This window comes from Vanacampus margaritifer, chromosome 1, assembly GCF_051991255.1.
Source record: "Vanacampus margaritifer isolate UIUO_Vmar chromosome 1, RoL_Vmar_1.0, whole genome shotgun sequence".
NCBI lineage: Eukaryota > Metazoa > Chordata > Actinopteri > Syngnathiformes > Syngnathidae > Vanacampus > Vanacampus margaritifer.
The window spans coordinates 16,357,194-16,384,000 of record NC_135432.1 but is presented as its reverse complement, the minus strand read 5'-3'; the positions used below and the strand labels follow the sequence as shown (position 1 = coordinate 16,384,000).

General features: G+C 39.0%; 2 protein-coding genes across 5 annotated transcripts; both read left to right on the top strand.

Annotated features, from left to right (window-relative positions):
- The first annotated feature begins 16 nt into the window (after positions 1-16).
- sgk2a (serum/glucocorticoid regulated kinase 2a) lies at positions 17-12,359 on the top strand. Of its 2 annotated transcripts, XM_077577232.1 has the most exons (14): positions 17-25; positions 806-898; positions 1,997-2,062; positions 3,511-3,572; positions 4,475-4,532; positions 5,929-6,012; positions 8,960-9,091; positions 9,168-9,280; positions 9,373-9,409; positions 9,522-9,608; positions 10,225-10,320; positions 10,695-10,850; positions 10,955-11,044; positions 11,176-12,359. In XM_077577232.1, the coding sequence occupies exons 3-14, from the start codon at positions 2,048-2,050 to the stop codon at positions 11,329-11,331; spliced, it is 1,086 nt and encodes a 361-aa protein (XP_077433358.1). In that variant the 5' UTR covers positions 17-25; positions 806-898; positions 1,997-2,047; the 3' UTR covers positions 11,332-12,359. The 2 variants fall into 2 exon arrangements, with proteins under 2 accessions (XP_077433358.1, XP_077433348.1); XM_077577222.1 differs by lacking the exons at positions 17-25; positions 806-898 and adding an exon at positions 1,519-1,781.
- Positions 12,360-12,445: 86 nt separating this feature from the next.
- On the top strand, positions 12,446-25,947 carry mybl2a (v-myb avian myeloblastosis viral oncogene homolog-like 2a). 3 transcript variants are annotated; one of them, XM_077577158.1, is made up of 15 exons: positions 12,446-12,731; positions 14,573-14,660; positions 14,882-14,949; positions 15,169-15,226; positions 17,771-17,858; positions 18,405-18,476; positions 18,920-19,009; positions 19,135-19,355; positions 19,454-19,574; positions 19,719-19,772; positions 19,881-20,101; positions 21,150-21,852; positions 22,582-22,824; positions 22,926-23,126; positions 25,283-25,947. In XM_077577158.1, exons 1-15 carry the CDS (start codon positions 12,554-12,556, stop codon positions 25,883-25,885), a joined length of 3,009 nt encoding a protein of 1,002 aa, XP_077433284.1. In that variant the 5' UTR covers positions 12,446-12,553; the 3' UTR covers positions 25,886-25,947. The 3 variants fall into 3 exon arrangements, with proteins under 3 accessions (XP_077433284.1, XP_077433295.1, XP_077433302.1); XM_077577169.1 differs by lacking the exon at positions 14,573-14,660 and having other exon boundaries at positions 12,503-12,731; XM_077577176.1 differs by lacking the exons at positions 12,446-12,731; positions 14,573-14,660; positions 14,882-14,949; positions 15,169-15,226 and adding an exon at positions 16,265-16,548.
- The last annotated feature ends 860 nt before the right edge of the window (positions 25,948-26,807 follow it).

Sequence of the window (26,807 nt, the reverse complement as noted above, 5' to 3'; positions counted from 1 at the left end):
GCTACATTAGGCTTAGCTGCCATATGTAAGTATGCAGTATACAAGAACTTCTTAGGTCGAACATTGTTGCGAGACACTGGGCAACCACTGATTGTATGACTTATGAAAATAGGTTTTCAAATGGATTTGAGCGATTAGGGGGGTTATTTTTGCTGAAAAAAGCTGTGTATAATTCTACAATTCCGTATTTCTTTACTCCTCAGTTCTGTATGGAGAATAAGTTTTTGTCGCAATTTGTCAGTAGGAAAGAGAGTGACATACGTTCATGCCGAGTTTTGATTATTATTTTTTTATTTTATTTTTATTTTTAAGTGTTTTTGCTCAATATCTCCATCGAAAAGTCTCTCCTAACCCATCCAACAATTCAAGCTTGATTCTGTGTCTGGTGAGCCATGTCTAAAAAAATTCAGTATGAGAGTAGCCTATACTTCTGCAATAAAAAAAATTATTCATTTTAAGACTTTTAACACATCTTAACCAGGGGTACCATTAATTATGCTAGGTGTATAAAGAAAATAATACTAAAACCAATTTTTTGAAAAACTACTAAAATGAAGCATTTTATGCATAAAAATAAAAACAAATAAACCAGATCTAAAAACTAATTAAACTGACTGGTTTAACATGTACAATTGTAAGCCCCGATTGCTGATTTGTGACCCCCCTTAACTAGCACTACACTATAGTGTGCTTAGAAAAATAAAATAAGACCGGAATACCTCCATGAAATCCGAAACACAAAATTCACCCCTCCCATGGTGAACAACTTTTCATCAATCATTCACTCTCTTGAGGTGTACAACAGACTCTTGAGATCAGTCAGTCGTGGGCAAGCAGCTGCCGCTGCACATATTTTGCTGAGCGCCTTCACACATTGATCGTCTTCCTGCACTCACAGGTGAGCATGCTGCACACATTCTTAATCATAATTGACAATGCATTGTTATTCAAGTGTGTTTACTGAACTTTACTGAATCTAAAAAACTAGATTTAGGGATGAATACATAATAATATAGAACTGGCTTTTCAGATCTTCCATAGTGATATTTATGCTCCTTGAGCATTAGGAGAAAGAACAAAACTTTTTATAGAGTTTCCTTTTGCACGTCACAAACTTTCCCTTCAGGCTTAAAGGGTTGCTTATTTTAATACTGCATTCCTAAGCACCATGATTATTAATATTGACCATAATAATAACACAATTATTGGGATACTGTGGTACATAATTTTTTTTTAATCAAATCATAAAATAAGAACAATTTTCATTGTTTTTTTTTAAGTGTATGATACTTTTATTTAATCATATTTAATTTTTACTCACTAATTCTTACAATATCGCAATAGCATTATCACACATAACTATTTGCTGGTTGACTAGGGGAAATACAAATATCAAATTCCTTATTTTAATGATATAATGAGAGTACAATTTTTGTTATAATGTATTCTTAAGTAGACTTTTGTATAACTTTCCCTGCCTTCTTTTTTAAGGGCACTTTTACAATAGGAAGATGATTGTGACGTACAATTTGGTTCCTGTATGTTGTGACAGCTACACGAATGACCCAATATTTAGCTTGTAAACACACACACACACTCTGTATCACTATATGTCCTTCAGTTTGTCTCTGCTGGTCCAGCATCTTGTACCTTACAAACCAGCCGGACCCGCTCTGCGCACACTGCACTCAGCATTTCATTAACACACACACAACAGAACATTAGAGTAGTGTTTCAGTTCCACGGCATAATGATACCACCACACAAAAATGTCACAAGAAGTATGTGTACCGAAATAATTAATGACGGTCTCATCTCAATTTCTATATTTACCGCCACATTCGAAAGGAATTGAATTTTGTGCGTGTCACTATAAATCTCTGTCAAAGGCAGATTATTCAAGTATGAAGTAAAACTGGATAATCATACCTGATAAACTGGTTGGGAATCACTGTATTAGTGATTTGAAGTAAGTATCTCTCTTCTTTGTTGTAAGGTCTATCAAACGGATGCTGGGTTCCCACTAGGAGTGGAATGGTTACGAGCCATGGCCCACTGTAATGTAAGTTTGAGTTTTACTCCTTGTGTTTGCTGAAAAATACTTTATTTTCACCTGATGCTGCTATTTCACTTAATTTATTTGTCGTCATAGTTAAAGCAGGAAATACTATTAAAAAAATGGTTTCGATGTAGGTATGTAGCAGAGAAAAAGTATACAATTAGAATATGAATCATTTGTATTTGGCCACTGGCCTCCTGTTGAACTCCTTGAAATGTGAGGTTGAATTCCAAGTGGTTCATCTGCCTGTCAGTTCCAAGGGGTCATTTGAATCAAATAAACAAATCAGTAGTTATCTCTTGAATTAATTATCTACAAATGGAGGCCCAGGGATAAGCGGTCGAGCGGGTTTAGCAGGATGCCATGCAGTGTTCGGTTGGTGATTAAGGTCAGAGGTTATGCCGAAGCATAGGCCCTTGGACAACTGGATGAGAAACCGTCCGTACATGCTCGGTCAAGGTCCAGACTGATGGTACCTTCACGTGTGCCGCCTAAAACTATGTAGGAAACTGACTTTGATTTGGCTAGCTGTGACATTAGCTAATATACAAGCTAAGATGATAACCAAGATGCTAGTCAGGACACTGCTAGGACATTGACGGTGACACTCCCAAGATACTTGCTTGGATATTGGACATTATGACTTAGGCTAAAATAATGACAAGGACACTATCTAAGAAATGGATTTCTGGTTAGATCCTGACGAGCACACTTGCTTTGGCATTTGCTAGGACATTGATTGGCTAATACATTGACTAGGGTGCTTTTCAGGCAACTGGCCCAGGTCCCTTGGACAAGGATTCTAGGACACTGGCTAGCATATGAGATTCTGATTGGGCTTGGGCACTGGCTAGCACACTTGCTACGGCATTTGCTAGGAGTACATTGACTGCTGGCTAAAGCACTTGCTACACTGATTAAGACATTTGCTGCTAGAACATGGGCTCGGACTTGTGACTAGCAGACTCTGGTTAGTGCACTGAGTAGGACACTTGCTAGGAAACCGGCTAGGCGGCTATGGTCTTGCTAGAATCCTATTTTGGACACACAACATCAATGAGGACACTTTCTCCAACAACGGATAGAACACTAACCTGGAGACTCGATTGAGTTTTTTCAGGACGGCGATTGTAAGTTCACTAAATTGAACAATGAGGTCAATTAAATTGTTGAATTAAATTGAGTGAAATAAATTACAGCTGCATATTGGTACAAAGGTTCTGGAGGATTTGCTTTTAGCGTTTTAGTTCATTTTTTGTCATAAACTGAAAACACGCTAATTGAAATTGATTTGAAATAAACTACTGAACTAATATGATTTTTATACAGTAGGTAATTAAAAATATACTCAAGCATATTGCACAGAGAATCTAATTGATTCAGCATTTGTTTTCATACAGCATCTTTTGTGTTATTTTATTTTTAATAATTGGACTATTGTTGCCTTGCAGCTACGGTCGCCATCCTCCTCCCCCCACGATGAAGTCAACCTCGGTCCCTCAGCAAACCCTCAGTAAGTACTTTAGCTCCTCTGGGTTGGTCCATGATCCTTATTGTTTAAGTTGCTAGCTTGCTTTCAAGGGCAATGGCTCTCAAAATGGGATCTACAAGACGTAAATTGCTGGGACTGTAAAATATATTGTTCATAAATTGTTAAATTAAATATTTGTAGTAATTAGTATTAAAAATGTACACACCTGCTTATTTAGAAAATAAAAATACATAAATCAGTTGCTCGTGCTTAACTTAGCCTTGGGCCAATTAAAAGCGCTAACATAAGTGTATAACCGTTAGTATCCTCGTCATTCTTCTAGCATGTACGCTATCATGAGCCCATGTTACATAAACAATTGTACTCAAGTAGCTCAATTACTCAACACATTTACAAGAAGCTCATCAATAGTATTTGCTAGCATACTAGCCTAAATTACATGATAGCGCTGTGACATCACACATAATACTTTACAGAAACGGTATTAAGTAATTAAATTCGCTTCTGGCATTTATACGCAGTTTATATTCGGTAATGCAGGCAAATAGTAAGGTTGAAGGACACTACAGTATTATTAGTAGCTATCAGAACAGAAGTGGAACCATACTTTCTTTTTTATACATAATTTCAGTGTCACTTGACTTTACACGTTGTGCATTTGAAGACAACCAGAGCATCTTTAAAAAACAAACAAACAGACGTAAAACACTATCACTATCATATCTATACTATAAGCTCTAAGATGTCATAGCTAACTATAATTCACTATATTTGCAATTAATGTTTACTTACTACATTCATACTGTACAATCGTTATCCTGTTTATAATCCACCAATACAGCACAACTTTTAAGGTGAGTGTGTAATGTTGTTCACGGGAACATTATCAAGCCTTTAATAGATAACTCTTTGTCTCGTTGCAGTGCCAAGCCCACTGACTTTGACTTCTTGGCTGTCATTGGCAAAGGGACCTTTGGAAAGGTGATACAATTACTTATTCACCTCATGTTGAAATGAACCCATTTTGCCCTTGGGTGGCCATTCAATAGCTCTTTGCAAAAAAAAAGAAGCACATTCAACATTTCATTTTAGAAATAATTGTAGGCTTTTTTTTAAATTTCATGAACTTTTCACACTTTAATCACAACATTTTTAATCATGTCAAACCAGTCTACTACTTTTTCCTTTTGTGACATTTTGTTGTTGTTTATGTGCAGCAAATGACCTGTTTACCTACATGAAAGTAACTTCATGCAGGAATAGCGTGCATGAGATTTGAATCCAGAACTATTAGGTAGACATGCTTACTGTGCGTCACCATGCTGACTATTTCTTCTTTTATATCCAAGTATTTTCATTAATATCATTCCCATTTGTCACTGGCAACTGTATGACAAATCACATAGCGTCTACTGCAAATACAGTTGCTATACTGTCAGTATCATGTCTCTGTTCATAATAACTGCAAATTCTGCAATGATTCATATACTGTATACAGTAGAGGACTGAAGATGGATTCACCGACGCACTTATCAGAGGTCATGTTGTTGTACAGTACCCGAATGTGACGTAAGAGAAGTAAAAGTCGCGGTTGACGTTGTGCACACAATGTTTTCATGAATCATTAACTGTGCCGCCACTTAAGGTCGTTTGACTCTCACCAATAGCAAAGTCGCATGAAATGTTACCAGGCAATTGTTCGAAGATGAAGTAGCCTTAAATGGTTCCTCGAGCAGGATGTGTTGATTATTTATTTATTTTTCCCCTTTTTGGGAGAAAATAAAACCAAGCTCTTGGTGTGACAGTAAACTACACCTCTCTACAGTAAATACAGTTAGTTACTTTTTTTTTTTTTTCCTGGAGAGCTCAGTATTGTTCATTTGGTAATTTTACCGATTTGACATGTCATCATCATTGCTCTCCTTTTTTTTTTTTAATAATTTTTTTTAATTAATTTTTTTTTAATTAAATTTTTTTAATTAAAAAATAATAATACAGTTAGTTACTAATATCATTTGTATTTTATTTTCCAGTTCTTAGTGTTCAGTTTTTTATTACACCCAAATCACTTGGAATAGGCCCCAGCTCCTCTATACAAACAAATAGATTTATGTATGGATGTACATAAATGAAGGTCACTAGTAACAACTCCAAACTAGCTTATGAAGTGTACTCTATTTAGATTTGTCAGCAAAAAATTGCGCTTTTACAAAATGCCTTCTTGTTTTTCTGGCTAAACGTGACTCCATTTTGCCAGTGTCATGCGTTTCCACAGTTCACACAGACATCTGAGGGCTTCTGTCGCCGCAGAGCGTCCACACGGCGATGTGAAGTGTTTACTAAACAAAAAAATTAACACACAAACCTTCCAATGCAGGTCCTGCTTGCCAAGCTCAAAGCCACCAATCAGTTCTACGCTGTCAAAGTGCTGCAGAAGAAAGTCATCTTGAAGAAAAAGGAGGTGAGCGCCAGTTTGCCAGAGGTATATGGAATAATGAGCCCTCCTCAGAGAACATCCAATGCCCGGGCTGGATATACCCTTGTATGAATAATTTAGATGTGAAATGGGCCTGAAAATAGATTGAATTTTCCCACATTGACACTACAAACTCGCAAGGCCTTTATAAAACTCAGTCAGCTTCTTTTTTTTCTTCCAGAGCTCAGTATTGTTCATTCGATTTGACATCATCATTGCTCTCCTTTTTTAAAATAAATAAATAAATAAACAAAATTTTTTAAAAAACTTTTAAATTTTTTTAAATATATATACATATATATATATATATACACACACATATATATATATATATACATTTATTTTTTGTATGTGGGTGTGTATATGTGCGTGTGTGTGTGCGTGCGTGCGTGCGAGCGTGTGTGTATTCATCAGTTCACCTAAAGCCCATTAAAAAAAATATCCCATACTAATAATATAATATAATAATAAATTGCCAAATGCAGAAACATCAATGTAAGTTATCACGATGTAGTGGCTCTCGCTAACAGACAGAATTAAGTAACCAGAATTAGGTTAAAAAATTCTATATACGTAGACCATGTTTCTATAAATTTGATATTTGGCTTTTATTTGAGGCAGATATTTTTTCCAGTCAGCTTCTGACGCCAAAATAATTTATTATTGCTTGTCATACTGTACTTTGTATTAGTTTTTATATTACTATTTCAAATTTGATGAAAATCTTTAATATGAGCCCTTTTGTGAAATTCCAAGTCAGAGAATTAAAAAAAAAAAGCAAACAGAAAAGTAAATATCAGATTTTCATCAGACATACATTTCACAAAGTGAATAACTGCACAGTAAATTGTGCAGAGTAAATTTTACTTGAAAATAGTCTTTTTTGGTTCCACTCTAAACAGAGTAAAATCAACACTTGGAAGAGACTAACATATTCAGAGTACATTTTACCCAAAATATTTTTACTGCGTATGAGAGAAATCGCGTAATTACGGAAGAGGATTAGGGCCAGTGAAGAGAGAGAAAAAAAGTTTCTTCTGAAAGTCTGAATTTCAGAATTCTGACTTTAAAGTGAGAATTGTGACTTTATTCTCAGAATTCTGACTTTAAAGTGGGAATAATAGAATATAATAATAGTAGCACTAATTAAGTCAGAATTCTGACTTTAAAGTGATAATAATAGAATATAATAATAGTAGCACTAATGAAGTCAGAATTCTGAGAATAAAGTGAGAATCCTGCAAAACTTTTTTTTTAATTTTTCTCTTTTTCTCTCATCACCGCCCCTGATCCTATTCCGTACCTATCCCATGACAAAAACCTCGGAAAGATTTTTCACTCAGAAATTCAATGTAAATTTTAGAAGGAAATTTTTACTAGTACATTTTACTAGTTTATTTAAAAAATAAAAAAAAGTTACACATGGGTTGAGGAAAAAACTCACGACCTTCAGCTTGGTAGACATTCTACCACTTGAGCTATGCCACTCCTACTTGCTAATATCCAAAAGGAGACCAAAACCGTTTAGTCTCTTGGAGTTACAAAGATTCCAGCTGACATGAGCGATATACTAACACACAGTAAGTAGGCAGGAGCTGCGTGGCTCAGGGAGTAGATTGGCTGTCTCCCAACCTGAAGTTGTGGGTTTGTTCCTCAACCACTGAGTGACTTTTTTTTTTTAAATGTTAAATTTTGTCAAAATCTCTTCTTGCAAAATTCACTTAGAATTTCTGAGTCAAAAATCTTTAATAGTTTTTTTTTTTCATGTGATAGACAAATTCTCTCGTACACATTAAAACTACTTTGAGTAATAATTTACTCTCTTTCAAGTGTAAATTTTACTCTGTTTAGAGTGGGACCAAATAAACTCTGTTTAGAGTAAAATTTACTCTACAAATTGGACCGGTGTCGGTAACAGATGTGATCGGCCTGCGAAATTATCCAATTGACGACAAACATTGGAAAGAAAATATTAAAGATATAATTTAAATAACAAAATGTACGGGCTGAAATTGTAAAAACGTAAATAAACCTAAGAATATAAAAGCAAGATATATTTAATAAATGATAAAATAGATTGAATAAATGATAAATACACAAATTAATTGCCTGAGATGTGACAAATATTGTCAGTTTAGATTGCTAATGTGGTCATATTATCATCAAGAGTATTTTAGTGATGCATTGTGATTTGTTAACTGCTCAAAAAGAAACCAAACCGAAGTGAACACGTCTGAATCGCGCATTTCGTTAGCGCTGCTGTACTGACGTTATCGGCAAGGTCGACGGCGCTTCAATCTATTTTTTTTTCTTAAATCTTCAAGTATCCTGCTTTTATATTCTTAGGTTTATTTACGTTTTTACAATTTCAGTCCATACATTTTGTTATTTAAATGACATCTTTAATATTTTCTTTCCAATGTTTTAACGTCCACCCAATTTTTTTTCAGATAACTTTATTTAACAATTTTAAACGGATATTCTCCAGTCAAACCTGTAACGTGACGCCATCGGTAGGCGACCCCGATACAATCTGCCAGCCCGATCACATCTGGTACCGACATCGCGTATTCTGCAATAAATATCAAATTCAGATTAGAAGAAAGAAAAACACTGCCATCTGGTGGGTCTGATGGGGTACTGAACCTCACAGAACAAACTAATAGAGAGCAGGAAAAAATGCATGGAGCCCAACTCTAATGAAGCAGAGCGGCTTCCTGTGTTGTCATCAACAATGTTTGGAAGCAACAGCAGTCTTATCTAATCTGCAAAATGCTCTGTGCAAAGGACACTTTTTATGACTCACAAAAAAAAAAGTTTATCTCATTCACGCACATACATGGTTTTCTGATTTATCTGTTCAGTTTTGGAAAATAAAGGTGGCATTCAATTTAGATATCCTATTTTGATCCCCACGTGTCTCCTTTCGCAGCAAAAAAACATCATGGCGGAGCGAAACGTGCTGCTCAAAAGCCTGCAACACCCGTTCCTGGTTCGGCTCCATTACTCCTTCCAAACGGCGGAGAAGCTCTACTTCGTCCTGGACTACGTGAATGGCGGAGAAGTAGGCGCAAGCAATCAAAACAAGCAAATGAGTGTTGAGCGGCGCAGTCTGATGCGCTTGCTCTGTTTTGGTGCAGCTCTTCTTTCACCTGCAGCGTGAGAGATGTTTCTCCGAGCCCAGAGCGAGGTTCTACACTGCGGAGGTGGCCAGCGCTATCGGCTACCTTCACTCCCTCAATATTGTCTACAGGTCTGTTTTTTTTCTGCCTACTTGTGACCCTCCATCCATAATTCATATACACATCCATTTCAAATGTGATCGTCTGTGTGTGTTCATGGCAGGGATCTGAAGCCAGAAAATATCCTGTTAGATTCTCAGGTGAATAACAATCAACATGTTTTCTCCTCCTGTCTGTGAATGGCAATTGTTTTTGTACAGTGTGATATGTAGTATATGTATACAATCTCCTGTTTGTATTTGCTTTGTGCAGGGTCATGTGGTGCTGACAGATTTTGGTTTGTGCAAAGAAGGTGTGGAGCCGGAAGGAACCACCTCAACTTTCTGTGGAACACCGGAAGTGAGTTAAAAGGATGTGCTGTATGTCAAAGAATCCCACAACAAGACGTTGCTATATCATAGAACGCAGTCGAAACGCATGTATTTTCGAAGCACACACACTACGGTGGCTCAGAAGCCTACCACCAATTCGTATTTTGCGTGAGCGAACGAACATCTCGGCGAACATGGCAGCTGATGTGAAGCACGGCGAACGACGCCAAAAGACAGAGCGAGCCGGATTTAGCCGGAGCAGTTAGCAAGTGCGGCTAGCGAGAGTTAGTCGGAACCATAGGCTGGAATGGCTAACAAGAGTGGCTAGCGGAAAGAGCTAGTAAAGCGGCTAGCAGGGGTTAGTTGGAGCCATAGGCTGGAGTGGCTAACAAGCTAGCAATAGAAGCTAGTAAAAAAAAAAACAGCGAGTAAAATTTTGTGCCAAATGTGCAATCTGGATTTGATGCAGATTAAATTTGGTTTACCTACACAAAGCAATTGCACACAACAAACTAGATCTTCAAGGCCCAACAAGATTTGATTGATGTTTTTCAATTGTTCACGAAGATGGTGATTTTGAAAAGCGTTTTATAATTGCTTCTTTTTTTTTTTCCTGGTCTGAATTTGAATGTTTGCCACCAAAGTACTTAGCGCCAGAGGTTCTTCGCAAGGAACCTTACGACAGGACGGTCGACTGGTGGTGTCTTGGAGCGGTGCTCTATGAGATGATTTACAGCCTGGTAAGTGTGTGTGCGTGTTCACGTGCCTTTGTCTTTGCTACATTGTGGGGCCCATACGTGCGTGTTTTTCCAGGTTTAACTACTATTGTGGGGGCCGACTTGAAATTGTGCCATTTGGTGATCTCCACAAGTTCAGACCTCTTTTTGAGGGTCAGGACTTGGTTTTAGAGTTTAGGTTTGAATTGGGTTATGGTTGAGGTTAGGGTAAGGAATTAGGGTAGGCAATCATTTTTGATGGTTGTGGTTAGAGGATGGGGCTAGGAAATGCATCATGTCAAGGAGATGTCCCCACAATGATACAAAGACAAGTGTGTGTGTGTGTGTGTGTGTGCACGCATGTAGATAATAACATCTGCCCATTCCCTTCATGGTAGCCTCCTTTCTACAGCCGTGACGTTGGAGAAATGTACGACGGGATTCTCCATAAGCCTCTGCTGCTTCCGCCAGGGAAGTCTGAGGCCGTGTGCTCCCTGCTGCAGGGTCTCCTGCAGAAGGACCAGCACAGACGCTTCGGGGCCATCGCCGACTTTGTACGTACTTTTTAATTAGGAGGGGGGAAATCGATACCCGACACTTAGATCTTGCAATTTGAAATACAGTTGATGTGATATTAATATGTGGTTGTGTTCTATAGTTAGAAATCAAGAACCACACCTTTTTCTCGCCAATCAACTGGGATGACATTTACCACAAGAGAATAACTCCTCCTTACAACCCCAATGTGGTGAGTGAAAGATATATCTTTTTTAAATGCCTTTGATTTCATGAATATTTTGTTTAGAAAAAATGCTATACAGTATTTGGAGGTACAGGATTACTCAGAAGAACCATCACAATGTCCTTTCCCACATTTAGAGGGGCCCTGCCGACACTCAGCATATCGACCCAGAGTTCACCAGAGAAATGGTTTCTAATTCGTTGAGTCGGACGCCGGAATTCAACGCCAGCACGAGCGCCAACAACGCCTTCAACGGCTTCTCCTACGTGGCCAGCGAGGACAGCTTTCTTTGAGTGAACACAATATGTTGGAGGGCTAACAATATGGCCCCGAGTGTTATTGGACAATGTAGCTGACCATTGCTCAACGTTAGGGTTCACGATGGGGCCATTTTGTAACATAATGAGTGTACTTGAAAGAGCCACAGTTAATAGAGTTGTATTTTATACAAAGAGGAAGCGGAGGTGGTGAACGTATTTAAATATGTGATTATGCTATTATTGTTCGTCTGATGTGAAGCAAATAAGTGCAATGGTGAAGAGAGTTGGCAAGTTTAACAGCGGGTGTTTCATGGACTTGTTCTTCTGTACCATGCTTGCCTTTATGGACCTTGTTTGTACACTGAGAACAGATAACGAGCACTCCCCGAACAGTTAGAAGCATACAGTTGTTTTGCTAATAGGAGGAAATAATATTCAGGGACAACAGTTTGAGTGACTTTTTTTTTTTAGCTTCTCTTACATCATCCCATTTGTCATTTGACTTTGAAGCAGTAGTATACGCAGAACTACAAAATGTAGCTGTATTTCTCAAGCCGCAAGAGGAAGAAAACACGTTTGATGGTGACTATTATGTTATAGGATACATTGTAAATTGATGTTATTGTTGATTAATGTGTTTTATTGATACAGCTTGGTGATATGCCCACTGTACAGTACAGTGCGGTACCGCCTATGGGGTAGATGCCACGGACTTCCGATTTCTGGGTTTTACACATCAGCACCGTTTTCGGCCACTGTTGGCCGTGTTCCAACACTCGCGCCCCCACCCCTGCGCCCCCCTCGGCTATCTGAAATGCTTCAGACACTGAGACAGATGCTACACACTCGCAGCCTTGCACCGGTCGACGGGAACGTGCAACCGGGGGGCTCAAAGGCGGAAGCGCAAGTACGGAAACAAAGTTGATGGATGAAAACCCGGAAGTCGGAAGTCCCGCCTCCTCCGTGGCATATAGTCCGTTAGGCTGACTTAATGTTTATGTCACTTGTCATGATTAGTGGTGCTTCATATTAGCAGGAAGGAATAAATACATGTTCTCTTATTATTGCTATGATTTCATTATTACTGTATTTTCTTTTGCCACTGTTATGCAAGTTATTATTATTATTATTAGTCCTCATAGGAACGCCCCCTCCGGGAAGCTGGACGGCAAAATAACCACTTGCAGCTAGCTAGCTATTGAAACCGTTGAAACTCGTACAGCGTATAGTCCTGTCTAATCGATTATCTTCTAAAATGGTCATATCTTGCTGTGCGGTCGGTTGTACAAATAGACAAGGGCGTAAACCAAACGTAGCTTTTTATCGCATACCTACTGATGAAGAAAAAAGACGTCGATGGGTAGCAGCAATCAACCGAAAGGACTGGCAGCCCTCAAAGTATTCGCGGATTTGCAGCGATCATTTTTTACGAGGTCAGTAGGTCAATGTTCATATATTTTATTAACAAACATACACAAGGACTCATGCATCTGCATTTAGTGGCCTCGGCATGAGCCGAGACAGCAGCACGTCACTTCCGCATTGATCTAGCTGGTCACTATTTTTTTAACAAGTGGCCGGTATGTGCTGCTTTGGAGACCTTCTTTTTTTCCTTTTATCACTCAGTTCTTTAGGCCCCAATATTAGATTTGGCAGAGGGATCTTTTGTTGAATTACAGGTATAACTCTTTAATAATAATTTTAAAATAATAATAATATGTATATATATATATATATATATATATATATATATATATATATATATATATATATACACACAAATTTCCTCCTGTAAACATCATTAAGCATATAATTTATACATGTATTTAAGTCAAGTTGTAAAATGTCTGATGTCCTCTTGTTTATGTTTAACAAATTTAAAACATCATAAATCATGCTGTTTCTGTTAAGTACTGTTTTCAAATTTCGACACTGTAAATTAGGATCGTATTCCGAGAAACGTTTCATGGGAATGGTAGTATATGGCATCCTCGCGGCTTCAAAAGTCTTGGCCTATTATCTATCCAGTTATATACATATTAGTGGGCACTGGGCATATTGCACCTCACTTCCGTAGATAAAAAAAAAATAAAAAAAGAAGGAGAGATACAGTACTCAAGATTTCCCAAAACAACACTGGACAATCTGTGGTGAAATTTGGTATTGGGCACAAATGGTCAGTTACAACCAAAGATGGTTGTAATTATTTGCAGCGCCAGTGGCCCAGACAGTCCAGATCAGGATCAGGGTGATGACAAGAAAACCCTCCAACTTGAAAGAGATGGAGATCATGGATAAAGATGAATGGGCAAAAATATCATGCAAAAAGCTGATCAGCAACTATATATGATGTGTTTTATTTGCTGTAATAGCAAATAAAGGTGTTTCTATTGTTTTTTGAGAAGGATATGAATTAAATTAAATTAATTTATTTAAAAGGGACAATGCACATTAATCAACATTTTACAATGTAAATGTGCCCAAGTTAGCTAAGTCAAGCTAATTTTGGCAGTCCCTTGGGCAAATGTAGAAGACAGCTTAAAATGAGAGTCATTAAAATAACAAATCAATTTCCAACAATCTACAGTAATATTACACAAGTGCATTTCCTGTAACTTAACAATGTAATAATTTTGGATGTGCCACTTTTTGTTTAAATATATATAAAAGCTGAGAAATATTGTTTCCACAGTGATGCCTCTTGTACAACATCCTCTTCTGGGAACACCTATGTCATTTCCAATCCACGAAAAAAATGCTGGTTGAATTGAATACAACTAACTTTAAATCAAAGTTTGCCCGGGGTGTGAATAATTTCTGTCTTGAAAGCCTATCACTTTATAGAATCTTGTAAATTATGTTTTGCCAATCACGGCCTTACTCTCCATGGGGGTCGCCATTGTCGAGTGACGCCAGATTGAAGCCCGTTAGTGAAGTCGAGGACAGGGTCCTTTTTTTGTCTCTCCAGAATTTGCAACTCTGACCTCCCAGTTCAAAAGGGCGTTCCAGTGCCCTTTTCCTCGTTGGAGCTAGGTCGGATGAATTAAACTTTCCACTTTCCTCGAATTCAGTATATACGGTCAGGGATTGTGAAATAATGGCAAGGTGCATGCTGTTAGTGCTAGCCAGTTAGCTAACTCATTCACCATGCTCAATGTAACGTAAACTCTTAATTCATTAGCGTTATTGCTTGTGATGTTTACCTTAGCCCCTTTCCTTGCATCCTAGAACACCTCAAGTGATGTTCAACTTATGTGTGTCTTTCTTTTTACAGGTGAGATGTCACTGGACAACAAGAGTCCTGATTTTGTGCCTTCTATTTTTCCTCAACCAAAACAAAAGTCCAAGGCAAAGATTGAACGGTAGTATAATAAGTAAGATAGTTATTTGTGTGTTTTGTGTAAACTGGTGACAGTAATGTTTACCAATGTTTTACCCCATTTGCTTGTAAGCAAGTCATAAACCATATCTTATAACTACGATGGGATCCGTGAGAAATGGATTGTATTCTAGCTTGAGATCAGTATTTCTGTTGGTTCATTGAGGGTTTTACTTTTTATTTTTATTTTATTTTTACGTGAAGGAACCCTAAAATAAAGAAGCGGAGCGTTTCAGTTGTCCCACAAGTCACCAGTCTCGATCACTGTCCTGGTAAGTGTAGCCCATATCGTCACATTCAATTTTTCTGCATTGTATGATGGTTCAACCATTTAAGACCCTCTCCCTCTATGCTCATTTTGCCTGTAAGACTAAATACACTCTCAGGTGTGTACTGTATGCCCTAGCAGAATTTTGAAGCCTGTCACACTCACTCACTCCCTTTTTTTTTACGAGCTTGTGAACAATATGTGTTAACTGTTGTCTTTTCAGCTAAAGCTGAAGAGGACATCGCAGTCACAAGAACAGAGTATGATAATCTGAACACGAGGTACATTTAGACGAATAATCCATGTCAATTTGCAGGAAGATTGTAAACAGCTACGGAATGAAAATGAGACTGAAAGAGGATCTTAAGAAAATCTACATTTTCTAATCAAATATCAAACGCAACATGATACAACTGTTGTTTTTCACTGGAATTAGACCTTTGTTCTTTGGTTGTGCACTAAAATGACAGGAAGTGTAAAAGTATTTAGTAATAAATTCTCTCTACATAATCATCTTTCGGTTGTGTTGATGAAATTAAGGCTGGTTTTAACAAACACTGATTAAGTCTACAGGTTTATGGTTTTGAACATCTTACCTTTAATTTGCTGGAGCTGGATTCCTGCTATGGCTATAATACTTTATTAAATAGCTAAGTAAGGAAGCTACACAAATGAATATGCCCAAAATATTCAAGCCAAAGTTCGAGAGATGTCGTTGTATAACAGATTATAAAGAGATGTTCATTAATTTAATAGACCCAGTGATATGACCTCCAGATACCATTCATTGTCAAACTATAAACATAATAACACCATGAACTATTTGACTGAAGGAAATTCTGTTGTATAGTCTGTACATGGCCACACGTCACATATTGTGAGCATCCAAATTCTGGTAGGCTCACAGTTTCTCTCAAGTGTAAACACTAGGTTACTTCACTAAATAAAGATGAATATGTGGGCATTGGACCACTTTGTAACACTTTCCTCCCATTCTGTAATCCCATAAGAATTGTAACGTTGCTTCCTATATGATAATGTTAGGGTTTATTTTTTTTTAAGTCATTTTCGAGATCCTTTACAATTAGCCGGCTTGTGTACGTAAGTGAACCTTGACATTCGTTCTGTTCCAACAATGTACGTGCATCATGATTATGTCATATTTGTTTACATTTTCTAAACTAATGGATCTATTTGCTCTCTAATCTCTGAGGAGAGGATGAAAAAACTCAAGAAAAAAATATAATTAAAACAATAAAAATACGGGGGGGGGGGGGGGGGGGTAAATATTTCAGAAAAACGGCAAATTATTCTGAAAAATAGTATTCCGGGGTTAAAAAGGGTGGAAAGCCCCCCACAAAAAAACAAACAAAACGGATTTAGTTTACTTCCGAAATGCAATACGCTTCCGCACAGTGGAAAACAACACGTTTTCTGCGGTTGTGCGTGTTGCATTTGCGGTTTTTGCCAGAGGTGGCGCTATACTTAGTGTGAGCACAACAATTAGCATTTAGCAGCAACGCTTCTTATGTTCGTGGGAATATGCTCGCTAAGTAGTTAGCGCCAGGCTGGATTTTTTTATTAACCCATTCGGACAAAGAACGTGAGCATTTTTTTTCTCATAAGATATGAATTATTTAAAGTAGCCTAATGTTTTTCGCGGTGATTTGTTTGATTTACGTCCGCTATTAACTACCGACTCAGTTTATTTAAAGCTAGCGTTAGCTCACCGTCGTGGAGCGGCACGGAAGTGCATTAAACTGCATTCAAATGTTTCTCTCCACCTATGTTTTACTATTGGGATTCTTTTCAAAGAGAAATACCGATTTTGTTTGCATCACAACTGGTGGTGGATAGCACGAAGACTCGCGTCGTCTTTATGTAAAACAACTTCCCAAATGGTCCTTGGTCGTAGAGCTACAACGTGTTACCTGCTTCAAATTGGAACTCCAGAACATGTTTCCCAAGCGTTTATTGGGCCAAGGCACCCATTTGGAAAATCTCACGGCACACCACTAAAAGTTTGACTACTAAATTTTTGAAGATCTTTTTTTCAGTTTACTCACAAATGTGAAATCTAGGTAATTTTGAACTGACTGTAAACCTCGCGCGACTAATTATGTTGTATGAATGGCATCAGGCAGATACACGTTTATTATACCTTATGTCCATGTCACAAATGTGTGATAGATATACACTAATGCAAGTACTCCAAGGCATGTGCTCTTCTTTGTGGGGACTACTTTGTCCACCTTGTAAGTTGTATTACATGTTGCAGAAAGTTGATTATATAGATGGAAGTTTGGGTTCTTGTTTGTTCTTGGGCAGGGTGATTAATTGACCACAATTTTATTTATTTTTTAAAGTAGATTTTATAGTCAAAGTGTGTCCCCGCTCATGCACTGTTTGTGGAAACAATGGTCACAGGTTACAATAGTGCTGTGTTGCAGCAAATACAAGGCAAGCTGTGCCATGCAATTTGATGGTGCATTTTTATTGTGAAATTGTTAAACAATTAAATGTTACTTTATTAAGGATAGTGTTGACATACTTGACTTTTTTTTTTTTTTATAAAAATGGAACACAAAAAACTTATTTTCCCGTTATCTGTAAAGAAAAAAATCTATAATAATAATGCATCAGATTTCTAAAAGCACTTCTCTGGACACTCAAAGACGCTTTGCAATGGATACATTATTCACCCACTCACACATTAAAGGTGGAATGGAATGAAGATCCACAAAATGACAGTTTCCCTTCCAAGCATTGCTGAAATGTATAGTTTCTTCCCAATGAGTCAGCTCACTGTCAATGTGTGTTTGCAGGATGGCAGAACAGGCTGATGTTTCTCTGAGCGTTAACATAGACTCTGTGGATAATGATGGCCCCAAAGTAAGGTGGACTCAGGAAGAGGTAAGTGAAAAAACTTTATTTATTTACTGAATTACACAGTCTATTAGGCATTGAGTAGATTAGCCATCTAATGCTGAATTTACACTGTCTGTCCAAGTGATCCATTCTGATTGAATGCCTGATTTAGTAGGAGTTTTTGAATGTGTTATTATTATATTATATTATATTATACTATATTATTTGTGTTGTTTGGGTAGGCGCAGTCACCAATCTGTGTATGTAAATGATATCAAGCTCTTCTATCAGTGTGTTTTACTCTGGACTGCCATTGCACATGTTGTCATGATGACATATCTCAACTGGGACACTTGAGAGCTTTTAAAAAAACAAAACAGAATTGTGATACTTGAACCGTGCAGTGTAAATCCACCCTAAATAAGTCATAGGATATGGGTAATTGTATATGCTGTTCAAATAACGTGAATTATTGCACAAAGTATTATGGGTATGTATTATTATGTACTATGAGCTACTTTCTGTCTTTTGGCAAGTGGTTACATTAAAAACAAAGTCTTGGACCTGATATTGATTTTCTCTTTTGTGCAGGATGAAAACCTGAAAATCCTCATCCAAAATTTTGGAGAACGCAACTGGAATACTGTCGCCACTTTGTTACCAGTAAGAATTCATTTGAATGAATAACATTGTGCTAGTGCTTTTTTAAAAATGTTATCTACAGATAAAGCAATTGTATGCAATCTAGTAGGGGTGATGTCGAATTCTGTTGTTTGTTAGCAATTGATTGTGCATAATAGCAATAAGCAATTGAGACAAAATGGAGTGTACAACTGGGCTACAATGACTTCAGCTTTGGGAAGTTCACCCGCATCCACACAGACTTCCACCCTTCTGCATCTCACTTGAGCGCCATTAGTTTGACCAACATGACACTGATGTCAAAACAGGAATTTTGAGCATTTCAAGTGATTTGTTCTACCAAATCGCCATCCCATCTAAAGTTCTTCAGGACTTTATGGCCATGTTTTAAAATCAAAGAGATGGAGTCCATATTCACTGAGAAACAAATTGATGAAGGTCTATTTTGTCCTCTTGCTTGATAGGGAAAGACAGAATTACAGTGTACGCAACGCTGGAGAAATCTATATGACAGTGTGGCCTTAGACAACTGGTCCAAAGAGGAAGATGAAAAGGTGAAAAACTTGGTGCCTAATACAGTACAACCTTTAAGGAATCTGGATTTCAAACAATGTTTTCATTTTCATAATAAGCAATTGCGCTTTTTTTGTTGTTGTTGCGTTTTTGTTTCCTTGGGCAGATCAAAGAGTTGGTGGGCAGGTTTGGCACCAATAACTGGACGTTGATTTGTAAGCACCTGGATGGGCGGGTAGAAAACCAGTGTCGTGACCGTTGGCTCACCCACTTGGAGCCTCTGTTGAAGAAGTCCAACTGGAGCCATGAGGAGGATCTCATCATTTACAAAGCTCATTGCGTCTTTGGGAACCGCTGGTCGGAGATTGCCAAGCTACTTCCTGGAAGGTTGGATGCTTTATGGACCGTCTGGTCACATTAAGAAGTCATTCATTCAATAAATACACAAGATGTATATGGGGTTTGCACGTGTTTCCTGTTTGTAGAACAGAGAACTCTGTGAGGAGCCACTGGAACTCCACGCTTAAATCGGAAGCCGAATCGGGCCATCTCAAAAACGACTCAGACACCATCTCTGTTGACATTCAGCAGTTTGTGGAAGGACGGGTATGAACACATCTTAAAAGAGAAACGTTTTTTTTTATTTGCTAACATATGCATCTTGTTGGTTAAAATTCTTCCTCAACCAAACATGACCCATTACTATGTTAAGGAGATAATGATAGACTTGCATGATACCATCTTTTGCAGGTGAACTTCAAGTGTGACATTGTATTGGACACCTTGCCACAGATTCCAGAAGCGGTAAACTCCTTGTTGCTTGTGCACTAGATCCTGAAAAGATGGTTTGAAATGCATGACTTGAATCGTTTTTTCCTCCTCGCTGAACTTCTACTCTTGGCTTTCCTGTAGGTCAAAGATATGAAAGAGCAGCACAAGATTCCCCAGAAGTCCACCCCACCCGCGAACCCTCCGACATCGAAAGGGACCTTGCCTCCAAACGGCGCTCCCCTGCCCACCCGTCCCAGCTCCACTGCCGTCACTACACCAACAGCAGCAGCAGAGGCGGTGGATCAGAAAAAGTTTGTTGACGCTGCATTGAGGATGATTGCTGAGGACATGCTACCACTCAGGTAGCTTTGGAATGGTGCTCACTTTTTGGTTTGTTGGGGGCTGTTGGTTTAGTCGCTATGTGCAGTTGAAGCAATGGAAGCTCGATGTTTGGGTGTTTCTTATAATCAGTTAGTGGACTGGCGTTACAGAAGATTAAAAAAAAAAATAATAATTGAACAAGAATCCAAAGCCCAAACCAAAATGCGTGTATAATATTAAGTGTTTTTTATTGTCAGGTCACCAAGAAACTCAATATGAAGGATGCTATTTTGTAAATTGGACTTTTGACAAAAAATATCAACATCAGGCCAAAATTAAATTGCTTCAATGCATTTCCCTAATTGGTAGCAAGCAATGAAATAAATTGGTTGTGTTGTTTTACATTTGATGGGTGGGCCGGCACTCCAGAGTTATTTTTGTCATCTACTGTATGTGCAGGGTGTCTCAAAAGTCGTCCTTTTTTCTATTTTGTAGAAATAGTATATATTCGGACAGAAGTGAAACTATTAGCAGTCTTTAGGCTTAGGTTTGGGGGAAGTCAACCCCTAAATTTTCCTTAAAATAATATATTGTATGTGTTCCCACTACTCCAAACATAACATTCTGAATAATATTGTGGTTGTGAAATATCAGTTAACAAAATCCACCTGTTTTTATCGATCACATTGGGCGGCCATTTTGTCACTAGCTGTCGATTGAAAATGACATCACAGTTGCTCCGGTATTAACCAATCAGAGCTCAGCTTGCGAACATCACATGAATAAAACTCAGAAAACAGGTGTACCGTGATTGGTCGATAGCGGAGCCCTGAGCAACTGTGATGTCATTTTCAATCAATCGATAGCAAGTGACAAAATGGCCACTCCATGAGATGGATAAAAATGGGTAGATTTTGCTGCTTTATTCATATTCCACAAATAATATACGTCAGAATACCACTCTTAGACTTGTGGGACTGCATAGAATATATTACTGTAAAGAATTATTGTGGGGGGGTTAACGTCCCCTTTAAACAAGTTTTGCTGTGGTTAAAAATGTTGTCTAATTTTCCTCCTCCTACCACACAGTTTTGTCGAAGGAGCAGGTTTCCGGTCCTTCATTGCCACAATTGGACCCGGATACCACAAGCTGTCCCAGCGTGCCGTCAGCTTGCAACTTTATGATGACGTGGAGAGAACGATCAAGCCTCAACTCATCCGTGACTTAAAGGCCTGCCTGGGCAAATCCAAAGATGCAGAGGGTGCCATTCATGTGACCTGTGACCTCTGGGCGGGCGTGCAGTCCAATCCGGTGGATGAGACCATCGTTATTGTGCAGCTCCACTTTGTTAGCGATTCGTGGCAGATTCGCCGTCCCACCGTGGCCTTCCGTCACGTGAGCCACAAAGACCTGAGTGACGGCGTGGCCAAGGAGGTGGAGGGCGTGCTGCTCAGCTACGGCGTCTTCCCGCAAAGCATCGGCTACGTCCTCGTCAACCACGCCAAAGAAATGCTGGCTGCTAACAGCGTGTTCTGTGACTACAAGATCATGTGCCCGTCGAACAGGGGGGAGCCCGACGGCGACGAGATAGTGGCCTTTCTGTCAGACCGGATAGCTGAATCGGAGTCCCCGTTTTCAGAGCTCAAAATCGGGACCAGAATTTCTTGTGTGGCAAAAACGCTACAGATTGTGATCAGCGAGGCATTAAAGAACTCCAGGGTGGTTGAAAACCTCCTCTCACATGTGCACAATGTGGTGGCTTTCTTCAGGGGCAGTACGTACTGGAGTGAGGTATGAAACATGTCTTTTTACTAACAATTAAAACTACTTGAATCCAACTGTCACTTGCTAATTGCCTGTATAGGCAAAGTAACATTTCAACATTCTTGAAGCCGTACAAGTGTAAAGAAAATAAAGAAATTAAGGTAACCGCTATATAGCACATATCACAACATAAATGCATAACTAATCAACTCATTGCTTTAGCCATAATTTTCTCAGGAGGGACACACACATTCTACCGCTTACATGCTAAATTTCATTTCCATGTCTGATGGTCATTGCATTTTCATCACATGTACCCTACTGAAGTGGCGGTAGAACCCCACAAGAAGCCAAAGGATGAAACCAAAATCAAAATATACTTTATCCATATTTAACTGCTGCGATTTATCAGGTAGTTGGAAGTTAATTGCCATTTACTTAAAGCTACTGAAAACAGAAACTTCAATTTTGAGTCGCTACTGCCACCTGTTGATGCAAAATGAAACTGCGTACACAATTCTCACATGACTTCACATCAGCAGACAGAGGACGGGACATTCAAACATGAATCTTGCCTTAAAACTAGTACCCATTGTGTTAATCTACTAATTAGAAAATGTCCTCGTCATAAATGTTCAAACAAAAAGGCAATTGTATAGATGTTTTGGGTCAAATGTTTACAAAGAGCAGCTTTAAGTTACACATGGTTGACGGGTCCACACCAAATCGCGTCCTCTCCTCTGTGTCCTCGTGAAGGTTTTGGCGAAGGAGTGCGGCGTGTTTTTGTGTCCGCCCTCCAACCAGTGTCGCTGGAACTCCATGATGGTGTCTTTGCGGCGAATGGTGCAGGAGTCGGCTTGGAACGGCATCCTCACCGTCCTGGCGCAGGCTCGCAGCGAGGCCAGCGACACGGCCAGCGCCCCGCCTCTGATCATGGTCAAGAGGGAGCAAGTGCTCGACATCCTGGCTCTCCTGGAGCCTTTCCAGGAAGCCTTGCAGGTTTGGATTTATCTTAATGCAGTCATGTGGTAGAAGGAAATGTGTGAGAATCTTTTTTTTTTTTTTTTTGTGTGTTTGTGTGTGGCTGCTGTCACTTGTAGGTGTTGTTAGGAAACGCAGTGGCCATCTCGTATGTCGTGACCTCGCTGGTTGGCCTCGATAAGACATTGGAGGGCTGCAGCACAAACTACATCCACTTCAAAAAGGCCCTCCGCACGGGCCTCCATACTCACTTCCAGTCCCTGATTCACCAAAAAGACCTGATTGCAGCTGCCGTGCTTGACCCCAGGAACAAACTGAAGGTTTGTATTCTATAACTAAAAATATGATTTATTTTTCATCAGTCGAGTTTATTGTGATAATCACCCGTGTTTCTATAAAGCACTTGTTTTGGTCATAAGCTAGCAAAAAAAATAATTTTAAAAAGCAAGTCTTGGGAGAGCGTCTTCGAAAAGAGGAAGGCCAAATAATCAGACAGAAAGAGCCAAAGTCAAAGCAAAATGAAGCAGAATTTAAGAGACGATATCATCAGTCCTGCTCGAGGTTCGTTTTTATTGCTACCGGTGATTTGCTGACACTAAACCTGCCCATTCTGCCCAAAATGTGACAACAGGCCCGCAAATTCCTTGAATGAGCCATCAAATCTGCTTTGGCACAGTGAGACAAAACAGTCGGCATATATTCTTTTCATAGAGCTTAAAGTACTCGGCCTAGTGCCGTATTTCCGGCGTAAGAGCAACTAGCGCAATGACAAATCCAGCGAAGTAAACAGTTTACATGTGTGGCAAAACACCGCCAATGCGGAGAGAAGGCCAACTTCAAAATCAACTTTCCCATACCAAGTAATATGTGGAGCGCAATGCCAAGAAATGCTTTTATTTTGAAGCAACGGATGACTTGACTCGTCTTGTGGAACGTGTCTGCCGTCCTTATTGCCGGCATAAACTCTTGCGACCAAAGTCAACAAAACAACTTAATACAGAAATCACGTTTGATCGCCAATTGAGGGCACTAAAAGAAGACTTAATTACGCTGACAGTGTATTGCACGGTGCCTGTTGCCAGTGTTTCGGGCGTCTACAGTGTTAGCGTGCTAACGGTACTAGCGGCTGTAGCTATCGGACTACTTTTCAAAGTCGGTCTAATCGACGTGATGATTGCGCACTTTGATGCTGACAGACGGACACAGTTGCCGTTCCTAGAGATCAGTTTAATAAACCGGGCTCACGCAATTGTGCAGTTGACGCTCGGCAAAATCACAACTGCGGTTCTGACGTCACGTTGTCTCACAGACCAAAAACTACTCAACTCGGAATTTCATTTCATACAAAGTGCTGTACATGGAGTAAAATTCAGTCATGGAATAAAGACACCAAAACAACACCAAATACATGAATAATTATCTTAAGTGGATAAATCAATAAGTCCATAAAATCACACAAGTAGGTCAGTAAATAAAATAAATAATAAATTAATCAAATCCAGCAGGCACCATAAAACTTTGAAACAATGATGAGTTTCATGCTGAGTCAAATGCCAAAGAACAAAGATGAGTTTTAAGAGTGGGTAGAGAGGGAGGTTGCCTAATATTTAACGGAACGTCATTCCAAAATCCACGGGGAGAGATTTGTCTAAAATCTCCCTAACTTTCTAGAGAGGAAAATAATGTGCTGTTAAGCACAATTTAAATGTAAGTAAAAAAAAAATAATAATAAAGTTTATCTAGAAATAAAAGTTGGTCGATCATTATTAAGTGGAAATATATTTTTTAATGTCTTCTGTATTCATAATTGTTCTTTCACCATGCGAAAATATTATTTTTATCCAAATGCCTGATTATTCAGTAGAATTTTCTGTAGAATATTTGAATACCAAAATATTCCATATCTGCAGCACTAGAGGGGACTGCAACCCGCAGTGCTATACTGTACTAACTATACATAATATAAATGGATAATGAAAGACATGACCTGACGCTTGGGGAGGACATCGGGAATTTCACGAGTTTCCCAAATGCCCACTCCATACACGATAGCGACGAATCGAATAGTAATGGCTTGATGCCGGTCGAACAACCAATCGGCACGTTGGACACTGCACCACCGCTCCCCGGAAAAAGTTCAGGCTCAGGATTATATTTTTATTTTTATTTTTTACTTTAAGCCCTGTTATTATAAGTTGCAGAATTGGTGAATGAATTATAATTAAATCAATTATCAGTATTAATTATACACATTTTACATGCATCATTAACCCCCCCCACACACACACACACGCACACAATTTTTTTTATCTACATGCTCTTATGCCTTTTTATTTTATTTTATTTTTTTTATGATTACTCAAGAATAAAGAACCCCAAAAGAATACATGTGGTTGTATAAGATAGCAATCTGAGTGGAAAAAGGGCTCCATTTTGAATTGCACACTAAAGTCAAATTCTCACTTGTCTTGATCAGATGTTCACTGATGACCACCTTGAAGACCAGACCGGTTTCCTAACACCTCCAACAAAACATGAGGCTCGCACCATAGTGGAAGCATTACTGGGGGGCCAAGCAGGCTCGGCTAATCCCGCAGCAAAGGACGAGGAACGCCATACAAATGAGGAGAAAGGCCAGCAGCTGGGCAAAGAGGAAACAGCGGCCGCCACCCTGATGGAGGTCTCCAGGGTCAGCTCGGACGACAACTCTGACACCCTTAATCTCGTCGGCACCAAGCGCAAAGCAGATGACATCCCACAGCTTCCGTCAAAGACCATGACGTCAGAACTTGACGTGTACCTGTCGGAGCCGCTGTGTGGAAACGGCTCCAGTTTACTGTACTGGAAATCCGCCAGTCGCTTCCCAAAGCTGCAGGGCATCGCCAAGAGGCTGCTGGCAGTACCCGCCACCTCAGGGGGCTTCGACAGGCTCTGCCCGATGGCAGCCTGTATCGTACGGGCTAAACGGAACCGTATGCCACCTCACACCACAGAGAGACTGCTTCTTTACAAGAACTCTTTGAAGACAAAGACTGGTAGAAAATCTGGCGGGGTCACTAAACACAGACTGAGCAAGTGATCGGGTGATGCTGTCTATGAAGTCAATAAAAAAATAAAAATAGCATTTGGCAATTTAGATGACCACTTGACTGTTTTTTTTATTTTATTTTTTTAAATACAATATAATATGCGTCCCCAAAGTGACCCGCATGCGCAGAATAAAGTACGAAGTCCCTCACAACGCTCTGTTTGTGGAAATAAATGCGTATGGTCCAGCGTGTCAGGACCACGGACTTTTATAAGGTAGAAATATTATTTTGTGAAAAGGAGGCGAGCCTGTTTGAGCGCGTCTCCTCAAAACAACTTTGCCGGTGTATGCGACTGCGATTTGCTGTCAACCAGTCCAGTGGCACACCTGCTCTGGCCAAGGTCAGCGGGAGTCTGCTCCAACTCACAAGCGACTCTGAGGACAATCTATAGAAAATTTTGTAAATAGGAGTTTTTACTCATGGTGTTCATTACCCATAATAAAAGAGGTTGTCAAGATGAATGTTTCATAATGATTGTTATGTTGGTCTAATACCAATGTTGCTCTTGCCTAATTTCAAGCCACTTCTGTCGGACATCGTGGAAACTGACCAGCATTGCAACCAAGTTAGGTGTCATTCTTAACTGCATTTGCAGTATTAGGCTGTGGTGCGGTATGTTTGGAAATAGTTGTTAGTCCAGTGAAGAGGAGCCACGATCGAAGGATTTTTTTTTTTTTTGCTTCTACAAATGTGTTTTGACAATGTTTGGATTTTCAAACAGGTAATTTTGTTTGTTCTCTAATCAAGCATAGGCTACCTAATTTTTAATTATTATTATTATTATTATTTTTTAAAGATGTTAAAATCGCCAGAATTTATGATAATTACAACATCACTTTTTCCACGAAATGTCGACGAAATTTGACAAGATGACAAATGTTTTATCCTTTTTTCTTTTTTATTCGGTATAAC